At 37.7% G+C, this 15422-nt stretch overlaps 1 protein-coding gene across 7 annotated transcripts in view; it reads left to right on the forward strand.

The window, feature by feature from the left end:
* RYR2 (ryanodine receptor 2) overlaps positions 1–15422 on the forward strand; it is an 830734-nt gene that overhangs the window by 415881 nt on the left and 399431 nt on the right. For all 7 annotated transcript variants that reach the window (XM_061404941.1, XM_061404935.1, XM_061404936.1 and 4 more), the window contains 2 exons: positions 5846–6029; positions 9165–9300. In XM_061404941.1, the coding sequence (XP_061260925.1) occupies positions 5846–6029; positions 9165–9300 (320 nt within the window). The remainder of the gene's footprint in view (positions 1–5845; positions 6030–9164; positions 9301–15422) is intronic.

Consider the following 15422-nt stretch of genomic DNA (forward strand, 5'->3'; position numbering starts at 1 on the left):
CTGGCAAATGTAGTCTAATCTTTTCTACTTCTGTATTTATATTTATTCTCCTTTTGATGTCTCACCACAAGCCTATCACTAAGCTACTGTCTTTTCCTGAGTTACCCAGCATCTCCTTTTAAAATTTCTCTCTACTGTGATCATGTAACAGGTGCCATGGATGAACAGGATGAGTCTGTTTCCCTCTTTTTTACACTTACCTAACCTTAATTGTGTATTCACTTTTTTTTAAAATTAAAATTTAATTTAGCTTTTTTCCCCCTCTTCTTTCTGGAATACTTACCTGCTGGTTATATTGTTCATCATGTCTATATATGTATATCTGTATATATAGATTTATTTATGTGCTTGTTAATATTACTGAATTATTTGAATTCCTGAATTTATATAGCTTTAATGTAGCCTGATATAATTTAATTTAGCTTCTTTAATATCCCTTAGAAACTGAAAAATTTTACATGATTATTGAAATTGTAAAGGGTATGTTTATGTTAAGTAATATAATTTGATCCTTCTATCACATTCATAAAATCACTGCTGCTGCTGCTGCTGCTGCTAAGTCACTTCAGTCGTGTCCGACTCTGTGCGACCCCATAGATGGCAGCCCACCAGGCTCCCCCGTCCCTGGGATTCTCCAGGCAAGAGCACTGGAGTGGGTTGCCATTTCCTTCTCCAGTGCATGAAAGTGAAAAGTGAAAGTGAAGTCGCTCAGTCGTGTCCGACTCTTCGAGACCCCATGGACTGTAGCCCACCAGGCTCCTCTGTCCATGGGATTTCCAGACAAGAGTACTGGAGTGGGGTGGCCTTCTCCATAAAAATCACTAAAAGTATTTAAAACCGCAATATCTGTACAATATTCAGATATTTTTCAAGGTAATTTTTTAGATATTCATGTATTAATATAGATTCATATAGTATTAAAAGCCTTATTTAAAATATGTAAATAGACCTTTTTTATTTTGTAGAGTGAAAGTCAAAATCTATTTTGTGTTTATACATTTGTGTTTTTCTAATGTAGTGTATTTTCTGTGATCATTCTGGTCTCTGTCACCAAGGTTAAGGTAGTGGTCGCGGAGTGTTTGTGAGGGTGGACGTGTGCATTTGTTTCTGTGTACAGGGGAATGTATTCTATTCTTCTGGACTATTTTTTTTAAGTGTATTAATTCCCTGTGGGACAAGGGATAAATCTGTTTGTAATATGGTTTAATCTTTAAGTTTTGAAACGTAGGGACGGAATTCATAACTCTGGTTTTTGTTTTGACATAATGTGATTCTCCCACCTTTGGTTTCCCCTAGTTTTTTTTTTTTTTTCATTCTTTTGTCCTTGATAAATTAGGATGAAAAACATCCTTATATTGGATAGAAGTTCTAAAACTTTGCATCATTAACAATTTTAAGAGTCTTGGACAGCATTTTCTGACAAGTTTCTCCTAGAAAGCAATTAATTGATTACATTTTTTGTAGCAGATATATTCAACCTAATAATCTAAAAACTGACATTTACTATTATTTCCCTTTAAATTTGAAAATGTAGATATTATATTTGAGTTATTTTTGAATTTTATTTACATTTGTAGGTGAGATTTGAATTTGACTTTGTTATATTTATCATTCAACTAGAATTAGTGGGTTAAAATGGTTAAAACAGCAATATTTCATTGTATATATGTGTTCATTTTAAAAAGGGAGAAAAAATTTTCTCCTGCCAAGTCATTTCTGTTGCTTTTTTAGCATAGAAAGAACTTACAGAGATAACAAGACAAGGTAATAGATGAATTTCATTGATGTATCTGATTTGGAAGTTCAGGTAGAAACTTTAGGATAGTCATGCAGCTTAACTATTTTAGCTGTTTATAAGGTTGAAGTCAAATATTCCAAAATAATATTTAGGGTAAATGATGATATATTTAAAATTATGTTTTGAGCATCATAAGTTCAAATTTTTTTTAAAACATTTTTTTTCTACTTTTTTTAAGGCGCTCATGATCTGAGTCATAGTCCCAGATCTTGTTTTTACTGACTGTATAGGGCTTCTCCATCTTTGGTTACAAAGATGCTTCTTATTACAAAATTCAGGCTTAAATTGAAGAAAGGTAGGGAAAACTACTGGGCCATTCAGGTATGACCTAAATCAAATCCCTTGTGATTATACAGTGGAGGTGATGAACAGATTCAAGGGATTAGATCTGGTAGACAGAGTATCTGAAGAACTGTGCACAGCGGTTCTTAGCCTTGTACAGGAGGCAGTGACCAAAATCATCTCAAGGAAAAAGAAACCCAAGAAGGCAAAGTGGTTGTCTGAGGAGGCTTCACAAATAGCTGAGCAATGAAGAGAAGCAAAAGACAAGTAAGAAAAGGAAAGATAATCCCATTTGAATGCAGAGTTCCAGAGGATAGCAAGGAGAGATGAGACGTCCTTCTTAAGTGAACTATGCAAAGAAATAGGGGAAAACAGTACAATGGGAAAGACTAGAGACCTCTTCAAGAAAATTGGAGATATTAAGGGAATATTTCATGCAAGGATGAGCACAATAAAGGACAGTAATGGTAAGGAGCTAACAGAAGCAAAAGAGGTTAAGAAGAATTGGCAAAAATATACAGAAGAACTATACAAAAAAGATGTTAATGACCCAGAAAACCACGATGGTGTGGTCACTCAATTAGAGCCAGACATCCTGGATTGTGAAGTCAAGTGGGCCTTAGGAAGCATTACTACAACCACAGCTAGTGCAGGTGATGAAATTCTAGATGAGCGATTTAAAATCCTAAAGGATGATGTTATTAAAGTGCTGCATTCAACATGTCAGCAAATTTGGAAAACAGCAGTGGCCACAGGATTGGAAAAGGTCACTTTTAATTCCATTCCCAAAGAAAGGTAATGCCAAAGAATGTTCAAACTACCACACAATTGCGCTCATTTCACATGCTAGCAAGATTATACTCAAAATCCTTCAAGCAAGTTTTCAGCAGTACGTGAACTGAGAACTTCCAGATGTACAAACTGAGTTTCAAATAGGCAGAGGAACCAGAGGTCAAATAACCGTTTGTTGTGTCACTGAGAAAGCAAGGAAATTCCAGAAAAACATCGACTTTGGCTTCACTGACTTTGTTAAAGCCTTTGACTGTGTAAATCACAACAAACTGTGGAAAATTCTTAAAGATATGAGTATCAGACCCCACCTTACCTGTCTTCTGAGAAACCTATATATAGGTCAAGATACAACAGTTAGAAGTGGGCATGAACTACTGACTGGTTCAAAACTGGGAAAACAGTACAACAAAGCTGTATATTGTTACCTGGCTTATTTAATTTATATGCAGAGTACATCATGTGAAATGCTAGACTGGGTGAATCACAAGCAGGACTCAAGATTGACGGGAGAAATATCAGCAACCTCAGATATGCAGATGATACCACTCTAATGGCAGAAAGTGAAGAGGGACAAAGAGCCCCTTGATGAGGGTGAAAGAGGAGAGTGGAAAAGCTGGCTTGAAACAGCATTAAAAAAACTTAAGATCAGACATCTGGTCCCATCACTTCATGGAAAATAGAAGGGAAAAAAGTTGCAGCAGTGACATATTTTATTTTGGGGGGCTCCAAAATCACTGTGGATGTTGACTGTAGCTGTGACATTTGCTTCTTGGAAGGAAAGCATTGATAAACTTGGACAGTTTATTAATAAGCAGAGACATCACTTTGCCCACAAATGTCCATATAGTCATAGGTATGATTTTTCCAGTAGTCATGTAAGGATGTGAGAGTTGGATTGTGAAGAAGGCTGAGTGCCAAAGAATTGATGCTTTCGAACTGTGGTGCTGGAGACGAGTCTTGAGAGTCCCTTTTACTCCTAGGAGATCAAACCAGTCATTGCAAAAGGAAATCAACCCTGAATATTTATTGGAAGTATTGATGGTAAAGCTGAAGCTTTAATACTTAGGCTGCCTGATGTGAAGAGCAAAGACCCTAATGATTGAAAGATTGAAGGCAAAAAGGAAAAAGGGGAGGTAGAGGATAAGATGGTTATATACCATCACTGACTAAATGGACATGAATTTGAGCAAACCATGGAAGATAGTGGTAATTCTGTGTGACTCAGAGGGTAAAGAATCTGCCTGCTAATGTAAGAGACCCAGGTTGAAATCCTGGGTCAGAAGATCCCATGGAGACAGAAATGGCTACCCACTACAGTATTCTTGCCTATAGACTCCTATGGACAGAGGAGCCTTATAGGCTATAGTCCATGGGATTGCAAACAACTGGACATGACTTAGTGACTAACACTTTCACTTTGGGAGATAGTGGAGGACAGAGAAGCCAGGCATGCTATAGTCCATGAGGTCACTAGGAGTCAGACATGACTTGGTGACTGAACCAACAATTTTTTTTTTTTTTAATATAAATTGCACTACAGTCAGATAACTCAAAAGACATATTTCCTTGGAATAAAATATTGTCTTACAGTTTTGCTAATGCAGAGGGCAGGAAAGGAAGTGTAATATTTTTATGCATCAAGTTTTCTCATGACCAATATGAATATTGCTGTATCAACTATAGTATAGGCATTCTCCCATTCTTTATGCTGCTGCTACTGCTAAGTCGCTTCAGTCGTGTCCAACTCTGTGCGACCCCATGGACTGCAGCCTACCAGGCTTCTCCGTCCATGGGATTCTCCAGGCAAGAACACTGGAGTGGGTTGCCATTTCCTTCTACAATGCATGAAAGTGGAAAGTGAAAGTGAAGTCGCTCAGTTGTGTCTGACTCTTGGTGACCCCATGGACTGCAGCCTACCAGGCTCCTCCATCCATGGGATTTTCCGGGCAACAGTACTGGAGTGGGGTGCCATTGCCTTCTCCATTCTTTATGCTAGCTGTTGGGTATTCTTTTACTAAGCATTGTATTTTGAAATACTTTTTATTTATAAACACTATTGTTTAAAATTCTTTTAGGATACATACACAGCTATTAGTTTTAAATTCAGAGTCTCAAAGCACAGCAAATTATCACATTTAAATTGCAGTCATATTTTTTTCAAAGTCTAGAAAATACAACTTGATGCTGTTTCTTATCCTACTTTTAAAATACATCTCTTTCAGACGATGGAAAAGCATGTTAATATTTTGTTTTCTGATTGAGTGAATTTTCTAATTTTTTATCATGAGGATAAATTTTAAATTGGCAGAAATTGGGCAGGATGACAGTGAGTATTAGTGATGGGATAGCAGTAAACAGTTCCTATGCCAAAAACAAGTAAATTTCAGAATTAGAAACCTGGGAAATTGCATCTCAATCCTTAAAGTATGTTATGCTTTAAAATGAAAATCAACTGGTTTCTGATTATTTAGACTATGGTTTTGTAGGTATCAGTTATCCAGATCCTTTAGATTTTCTTCTAAATGAGTTTTTCTTGATACTGGTGCCTTTAACATAGCATTATATATACTTGATAGAATATAACATTTCTAATTAAAAAATATTATTTTTGTTTGAGAAAAACTAGGGCCTTTCTAGGGCTTTTCTGGTAGCTGAGATGGTAAAGAATCCACCTGCAATGTGGGAGACCTGGGTTTGATTCTTGGGTTGGAAAGATCCCATGGAGGTGGGCATGGTAACCCACTCCAGTATTCTTGCCTGAAGAATTCCATGGACAGGGGAGCCTGGCAGGCTACAGTCCATGGGGTCTCAAAAGAATCAGACATGACAGCAACTAAGCAGAACACAGGGCCTTTCTTACTGTTCCTTTTACAGGCATATAGGGAGAGAAAGTAAAGCTTCAATCATCTATAGATTAAAAAGTAATAAAATTGTGGTTCACTGATGTGGAGAAATATTTGTTATTTATTTTAGGGGCCTTGATGCTCTCAGCAAAAAGGTGAAAGCTTCCACAGTAGACTTACCTATAGAGTCTGTAAGTCTGAGTCTGCAGGACCTTATTGGCTACTTCCACCCACCAGATGAGCATTTAGAGCATGAAGATAAGCAGAACAGATTACGAGCTCTGAAGAATAGGCAGAATCTCTTCCAGGAAGAGGTGAGTTTCTACCAACACTCATTTCTGTCTTTGGGAAACACTTCTTGGTGGGGGACATTCTCTATCTGTTTGACTTATCTGCGTATTGAGATACATATGAACAGGTGTGCAACTGTACAAGGGAAGAAGAGAATCAGGCCTTGGAGGAATCCTGCAATGGTTTTTATTACTCTCTCAATAAGTATTAATTTTAAAAGATGACACTCTTCACTCCTCTGGCAAAAGGCATTTTTATTTCACTGTCTGCTCAGCCTTCGGACACGACTGAAGCGACAGCAGCAGCAGCTCAGCCTTCACTCTGATTGTTGTGCTATAGTTTGCTTTATGGTCATCATATAAAAAGAGACTCTCAACGTGTCTAAATGAACACAGCGGGTTCATTGGGGCTCCTCGGAAATGCCTCAGGACTCACTGGAGCTTTGTATTGGGGATGGAAGCTGTCTGGGAGAGGGCCACCTGGGGAGGCCGGCTCTAGGCTCCCTGCTGAGACAGAGCAATCCCTCTTTTTCTTTTTTGTATGTGTTAAGATTCTATATATGATTATATTTTACAGAAGTTCCACTGCTAAGCCATAATTTATAGGCAAGGAACAAAAGGACCGTGTGATGTATCTAATGGTCCTAATGCTAATGTTAGAACTAGTATTCAAGAATTTCCGTGGGAGGGTGTCAGAGTTGAGCTGGCAGATCCAGCAGATCAGCCTCTGTTCCCTTTCTTCTCAGTTCTCCCTGTACTAATGGACTATGTGGATCAGTGCATTTTTCTGAGTAAAAGTAACTAAGAGAAAAAAAAGAGTAATGGAGATTACTGAGCTCCCATAGTCCCCGGGTCTATATTCTTCTAGTTTTAAAGCTGTTTCCTAATTTTCCATCAAAAGCCATTGAAACTGATAACTAATTTTTGAGAATTTTTTTCACTGTGTACAACAGAAATAACCCACTTAGAGACCATAATATCAAGAAAGCACAGGAAATGTCAACATAAATATATAACAGCAATATGGAATCGTTGCCTGGGATTATTTATTTTTGTACATGCCAAACTGCTGGGCATACCACACTCATTTTATATCTATAAGAACGAGAATGAAATACTGAGCTGTGAAATTTTAAAATATTGATTTGGATTACTGTATTTTTTTTTCAGTTTCTCATATAACACACTCTGGATGGGAACCTAGAAGTGTTCTTAGGGCCATGCTGCTGCTGCTGCTGCTGCTAGGTCACTTTAGTCGTGTCCGACTCTGTGTGACGCCATGGACGGCAGCCTACCAGGCTCCCCCGTCCCTGGGATTCTCCAGGCAAGAGTACTGGAGTGGGTTGCCATTTCCTTCTCCAATGCATGAAAGTGAAAAGTGAAAGTGAAGTCGCTCAGTCATGTCTGACTCTTAGCAACCCCATGGACTGCAGCCCACGAGGCTCCTCTGTCCATGGGATTTTCCAGGCAAGAGTACTGGAGTGGGGTGCCATTGCCTTCTCTGTCTTAGGGCCATAGTGCCTCTTAAATTCTTGATGTGAAGTAAGTTAATTTGTCAGCTCCTTATAGCTTTTCCATTCGTGTGCTTTGCCTCATTTTGACAATCTTGATCTAGAAATAATAATAAAAGTATAATTTGAAATGTAGATAGCTTCTTACAAAGTTTCTATAATGAATTTTTGATTTGCCTTAAATATCTTTCCATGAGCTTTCCTGTATTTAGTACATCTTCAATTTACTGTTAAAAAGTGATGATGATGATTGGTGGTGGTGGTGGTGATTATATCTTCCCTAAGAGTAAGGGTCTCCTCTTATATTTATGTGGGGGAGGAGAAAAATCATTTTCTTCTGTTCGACTTCATTGGTTGGGGCCCTGCAGGTTGCACCAACAAAAGATAGATGTACAAGTGAAGAACAAATAGAAGCTTACTAATGTATGCATTGTGTGTGTACATGGGAGTACTCAGTGATGAGTGACTCCAAATATCACCAACCAGAGTTCTTGGCCTTCCCCAGTCAGTAGAAATTGATCAGAGGCCAAACGAGGAATTCAGGCAAGGCTTTATTGGGGTCCCTGCTGTAGCACAGGGGAAGGGAGAACAAGCAACAGATTCCTTTGTTTGCTCTCTCCATGAAGGAGGGGGACAACCTGATTCCTTACATGGGGCAAGGTAGCGTTGTATCCAGGAGTCAGGTGGGAGGGTTGGCTTAGATGGTTTGCCCTCCTCTTAAGTGATATTACATGTAGGGGACATGTGCAGCACCTTGATTTTGCTTCAGGCTCTTCAAAAGTGGCAGTTGAGTTTTTCAGTCTCTTTGTATCTTTTGTCTAGAATTTGTCCTGGCTGTGCATGTACGCAGTTGTTTTTAGTCCCATACCGTTCCCTTGTATTTTGTTGTCTAGAAGAGGTGTGTCCGGGTGCAAGCAAGCATTGAGGCAGAGGGTCCCGGGTCCCAGCCTGTCTCACAAGTGGTTAGAACTCAGGTTTATGTAGCATGCTAATTAAACAAACAAACAAACAAACAATTTGTAGAGAAGTGATAAGACAAAGGAAAGGAATTTTGAGCTTCTGGGAGCAACAAATTGTCAGAAGGTAAATATAAGGTGGAAACTAATGGATAATAATGACTAGTGTGATGCATAGATTATTCTGTGCAGGCTTTGGACTGATAATAGACTGGCATTGTCTCAGACGTCCTCCTGTCCTTCTGGTGGAGTGGAGAAGGGTAGGATTTTTCTCAATGGCCTTCAGCCCCAATATTCCTTATGCTGAAGTGGCTTATTTTGGGGTGGCACTCTCTGAACCTCTTCACTCACAGTAGAATGCTTTTTTGATGTGGTTAATCAACCTACTATTAAACCTTGCAATTTATTGCAGTAAGTAAGAAATGCATATTTTTATTAGTTCTGTTTCTGTTTGAGAATAGCACTCAGGATTTAAAAACCACTTGAAATAGTTCAAGAACATTTTATTTCACATGCAAGTGTGTTTCTTCCTGTTCTTTGAATAAATGATCTCAATGTTCTTTATGATTAACAGACTTACTTTAAGCCAGACGTTTAAAAAAAAAAAAATCAACTTAACAATTTCTTTTTTTTTTTTTTTTGGCCTGTGAGCCGAATCACAGTTTCTGATGGTTGTCTTTCTACCTTTCCAGGGAATGATCAACCTTGTGCTCGAGTGTATAGACAGGCTGCATGTGTATAGCAGTGCTGCACACTTCGCTGATGTTGCTGGGAGAGAAGCAGGGGAATCTTGGAAATCGATTCTGAATTCTCTGTATGAGTTGCTGGGTAAGAAGTATGATTGGCTTTTCAAGGCAACTGAGTTTGTCTATTCAACATGATCCTGTAACAGTTACAGCAGCTTTATAACTTGCTCCTTAATTGAGGCTTTTCATGTTTTATTATTGCACTAAAGCAAACGATGTTTAGTATTAATATTTAAATCTATTTCTGAGCATGAAAGATGGCCGTAGCTGTAGATTGACTTTTGATTAAAAGAGGAGAGTCGTCTAGGGTATAGTTTTGTGAGCGAGGGGACTATAAAGGGATGCATATTAAATACTTCCTTTTTGATTCTGAAGTTCGTCCCACATGAGCCCATCTTCTCACCATTCCATCTTGTTAGGGATCTCCTTTAAGCTTGTGGAGATCTGTATCTGCACCTTCCAGGTGCGCTTGGCATACACTCAGCAAAAATTGCAGTAGTTTATTCTGTGTTCCTCTTTGCTCTTTACAGACATTCATAATGTGGTTGATGGCTTTAACATGGTGATTTATGTCACAGGCTTAGCATAACATATTATTCTTATCATATATTCTCACTTCTTTTGGATACTTTTTTTTAAAATTTTATTTTATTTTTAAACTTTACAAATTGTATTAGTTTTGCCAAATATCAAAATGAATCCACCACAGGTATACATGTGTTCCCCATCCTGAACCCTCCTCCCTCCTCCCTCCCATACCATCCCTCTGGGTCGTCCCAGTGCACCAGCCCCAAGCATCCAGTATCGTGCATCAAACCTGGACTGGCAACTCGTTTCATACATGATATTATACATGTTTCAATGCCATTCTCCCAAATCTTCCCACCCTCTCCCTCTGCAACAGAGTCCATAAGACTCAGTGTCTCTTTTGCTGTCTCGTACACAGGGTTATTGTTACCATCTTTCTAAATTCCATATATATGCGTTAGTATACTGTATTGGTGTTTTTCCTTCTGGCTTACTTCACTCTGTATAATAGGCTCCAGTTTCATCCACCTCATTAGAACTGATTCAAATGTATTTTTTTTAATGGCTGAGTAATACTCCATTGTGTATATGTACCACTGCTTTCTTATCCATTCATCTGCTGATGGACATCTAGGTTGCTTCTGTGTCCTGGCTATTATAAACAGTGCTGCGATGAACATTGGGGTACACGTGTCTCTTTCCCTTCTGGTTTCCTCAGTGTGTATGCCCAGCAGTGGGATTGCTGGATCATAAGGCAGTATTTCCAGTTTTTTAAGGAATCTCCACACTGTTCTCCATAGTGGCTGTACTAGTTTGCATTCCCACCAACAGTGTAAGAGGGTTCCCTTTTCTCCACACCCTCTCCAGCATTTATTGCTTGTAGACTTTTGAATCGCAGCCATTCTGACTGGTGTGAAATGGTACCTCATTGTGGTTTTGATTTGCATTTCTCTGATAATGAGTGATGTTGAGCATCTTTTCATGTGTTTGTTAGCCATCTGTATGTCTTCTTTGGAGAAATGTCTATTTAGTTCTTTGGCCCATTTTTTGATTGGATCATTTATTTTTCTGGAGTTGAGCTGGAGGAGTTGCTTGTATATAGCCAAAGCCATCTTGAGAAAGAAGAATGGAACTGGAGGAATCAACCTACCTGACTTCAGGCTCTACTACAAAGCCACAGTTATCAAGACAGTATGGTACTGGCACAAAGACAGAAATATAGATCAATGGAACAAAATAGAAAGTCCAGAGATAAATCCACGCACATATGGACACCTTATCTTTGACAAAGGAGGCAAGAATATACAATGGATTAAAGACAATCTCTTTAACAAGTGGTGCTGGGAAATCTGGTCAACCACTTGTAAAAGAATGAAACTAGAACACTTTCTAACACCATACACAAAAATAAACTCAAAATGGATTAAAGATCTAAATGTAAGACCAGAAACTATAAAACTCCTAGAGGAGAACATAGGCAAAACACTCTCTGACATACATCACAGCAGGATCCTCTATGACCCACCTCCCAGAATATTGGAAATAAAAGCAAAAATAAACAAATGGGACCTAATTAACCTTAAAAGCTTCTGCACATCAAAGGAAACTATTAGCAAGGTGAAAAGGCAGCCTTCAGAATGGGAGAAAATAATAGCAAATGAAGCAACTGACCAACAACTAATCTCAAAAATATACAAGCAACTCTTTTGGATACTTTTGTTGTCATCTTCTCCTTCATAGTAATGTTCTCTTCTTCCACTTCTTCATTTTTTATGTTGTTTTTGCCTTTTAAATGTGTCTTAGAAAATAAACTTTACTTGTAACTGTTGGGTATAGCAAGAAAGTTCCAGATCAACTGATAGAAGGTCATAGCCCCATGTTTATTGCAGCTACACCTTCCTTTTGGTTTCTTTATCAAAGATGGAGGAAACAAAGTTTTCTTTGTAGTTCCCTCCAGGTTGAAATGCTATATTCTATTATTTTACTCATTCTCTGAACACAGCATCACACATCTCATACACTGGTAGCCTAAACGTCTGGTACATAGCTGGTGTTCAATAGATATTTGAGATGTAAACCTCAAGATCATGTTGAGAACCTGGTATTATAGGTTTCTGGTTAATTTCTCAGTTCTTCCTCTTGTCTCCACCAATATTTATTTCAGACTCCAGGAAGCCCTCACACACACAGTCAGCATTTTCATTGACTCTCCGATACTTGAAATACAACTTCATATTCTAGAATAAGAAGAATACTTGAGTATTCTTGAAATCCTCAAGCCCCATGGCTGGTCTGTCCCTTCCCGTTCCCCTGTGACCTCAGTCATTTTATCTGTAGTCTCTCAGTCCTACCTAGGTCTTTATCTCTAATCCAGCACTGTCCTTTCAGACTGTCTAGAATTATTTTGTATCAGAGATTTTATATGCAGTAAATGTATATTTATTTGTAATATATGCTGTACATTACATATGCATATATAGGGTATGTATTTCTTAAATATATGCATTTATTTCCTTAATTCTTTGCATCCTTTTTGATTAAGGGAGGATTTAAAGGAGCTACATTAAATTCATTTAAGGGACTTAAAACTGACATAACTAGAACCCCCTAAAACTCACATCGTAATGGAAAATAATAGCATAATAACAACATATGTAACTAAGATAGCATACAATGATTTCAGGCAATGCATGTTTTGTGGCTTTCAAATTGATTTTTTCATGCAACAAGAGACATAAATTCTCAATATACTTTCTACTCGTATACACACACACACACACACACACACACACACACACACTCTAAACTATAACTTATATTTTCACACTGCTATTCCTGGGAAGATTTTTGTTAATCTGCTACTCCTGTGCGTGTATATGTGTGTAGGTATGTGTATATAATTAAGGAAGCTTTTCTGAAGATATATATGTGTGCATGTGTATATATATATATATATAAAATTAAGGATCTTCTGAATATATACATACACATACACACGCACGCACACACACACACACACACACACACATATATATATATATATTCCTTTTCCCTTTTGCATATTTTCCCAAGTGTCTTGCCTCTTAATTCCTTATACAGTATTCTGAAGGGGCATCCTTGGTAACAGAGACTGTGTCCTGTTGGGGGAACGTGGAATCCAGTGGATGTGGGTTTCAATAGAAGCTTCATTCATTCATCAGAGATTAATTGGCTGCCTGATATGGGAAATATTCTAATCTGGGAAGTGAGGTACAGTTGTGAGCAGCATATATTCTCTGCTGTCATGAATCTTATGGTTGAGTAAGAGAGAGACAGGTGGTATAAATAGCAAAGCTAGCCACAGTGCTGTGTAGTTACTGCATTTAATGCCTTGACCATCTCTATACATGTTACTATTAATCTTTGTTAGTGATTAGTAAGAGACTGATAAATTTTACTACATAAGAATGAAAATTTATAGGATAAATAATATCATTAAAAATAAACAGGTGGGAATTTAATAAAATATGCAGTCTATATGAAAGACAAAGGCTTAGTTTCTGTAATATAATTTTCATAAATCTATAAGAAAATATCATGTAACAGAAAAACAGACCACTAATAGCAATAGATACTGTATAGAACAATGAATAAAAGAACAGATTTTCAACATGACAAATAAGGAAATGGAAATTAAAATAAGCAGAGATCATATTTCATTTATTAGATTGGCATAGACAAAATGGTAATACCCATCATTGGGGAAAATGTTGAGTAGGATCTTCTTGGTGGGAGTATAAATTGATGAAAAATTTTAAAAACCAAGCAAGCCTTAGTCAACAGTATATACAAAACTTTAAATGTGTATATCCTTTTACTCTCAGAATTTCCACTTTAAGAAATACAGTCTAGAGACATATTTCTACAAGTGTGGAAAGGATATCCACTGAAAAATTATTTATAAATAGCATAAAATTGAAAACAATTTTTCTATCAACAGGGAATTGGTTATATAAGTAATAATATACCTATAGAGTATAAAACTGTGTTATCATTGAAAATTGAGAAAAGTATACCATTTGAAAAATTGTATGAAACAGGCTAGACTGCTGATCTTTTTAGTATGGCAATGTAGGATATGATATTAAGTAAAAAAACAAAAAAAGCAAGATGCTTACTGTATGTATAGTTAGATTCCAATTACATACAATTAAAAATATGTAGAGTAAGATACATTCATGTGTATACAGTGGATATTTCTGAAAGGATGCCCAGAAGACTGTTCAGTAGCTGCTCCTTGGGAGAGAGTTCTTTTACTTGTCTCTGTGTAATAATAAACATGTTCTTAATCTGTCTGCACGTGTTATTCATTTGTTTTGGGCTGTGCTGGTTCTCCATTGCTGCGTGAACTTTAAATGATGGCAGCAAATGGGAGCTACTCTCTAGTTGGCTGTGAGAGGCCTTCTCATCGTGGCGACCTCTCCCGCTGTGGGACACAGGCTTTGGGGCACAGGCTCAATAGTTGTGATGCACGGGCTCCATTCTCCATGGCATGTGGGATCCTTCTGGATCAGAAATTGAGCCCATGTCTCCTGCATTGGCAGGCAGACTCTTTATCACTCGGGGAAGTGTTATATGTATTACTTTTATTGTTGAAAAAAATAGATTAACAGAAATGTGTAATGCTAGATAATTGATAATGAAAAGAAAGCTAATTTATTCTTTCTAGTTGAGTTAAAAGATAGAATATTTATGTAACTGCATATAAATAGAATATTTCTCAGTATACACATGGTTTAATAATGGTTCAGATCAGATCAGTTGCTCAGTCATGCCTGACTCTTTGCGACCCCATGAATCGCAGCACGCCAGGCCTCCCTGTTCATCACCAACTCCTGGAGTTCACTCAGACTCACGTCCATCGAGTCAGTGATGCCATCCAGCCATCTCATCCTCTGTCGTCCCCTTCTCCTCCTGCCCCCAATCCCTCCCAGCATCAGAGTCTTTTCCAGTGAGTCAACTCTTCGCATGAGGTGGCCAAAGTACTGAAGTTTCAGATTTAGCATCAGTCCTTCCAAAGAAATCCCAGGGCTGATCTCCTTTAGAATGGACTGGTTGGATCTCCTTGCAGTCCAAGGGACTCTCAAGAGTCTTCTCCAACACCACAGTTCAAAAGCATCAATTCTTTGGCGCTCAGCTTTCTTCACAGTCCAACTTTCACATCCATACGTGACCACAGGAAAAACCATAGCCTTAACTAGACGAACCTTTGTTGGCAAAGTAATGTCTCTGCTTTTGAATATGCTATCTAGGTTGGTCATAGTAATGGTTGGTTCAGGTGAATAGAATTATGAGATTTGTCACTTTGTTCAACTTCGATTTGTCACTTTGACTACTCTTCATTTTCTGTTTTTATTATAGTGAATACTGATTTCATGACCAGGAAAAAATAGTGAATAAAATCTTATTTGACATAAGAACCATTTGACACCAATAGTTTTTACTGAAGTTGATGTAATCATATAATAGGTAAACCTGTATATGTAAGTGTTTATTTTGCCTTGGCTGGAGAATTCTCCGATTGTCAGCAATACTTTGAGTTCAACAATATATTTATGTCATTGTTCCTCTTTACCCTACTATCAGAAAGTTTGGTTTAACCATCAGTAACTTCAGCTTAATTAAGCCTCCTCCTCA

This window comes from Bos javanicus, chromosome 28 (assembly GCF_032452875.1).
Source record: "Bos javanicus breed banteng chromosome 28, ARS-OSU_banteng_1.0, whole genome shotgun sequence".
NCBI classification, from domain to species: domain Eukaryota; kingdom Metazoa; phylum Chordata; class Mammalia; order Artiodactyla; family Bovidae; genus Bos; species Bos javanicus.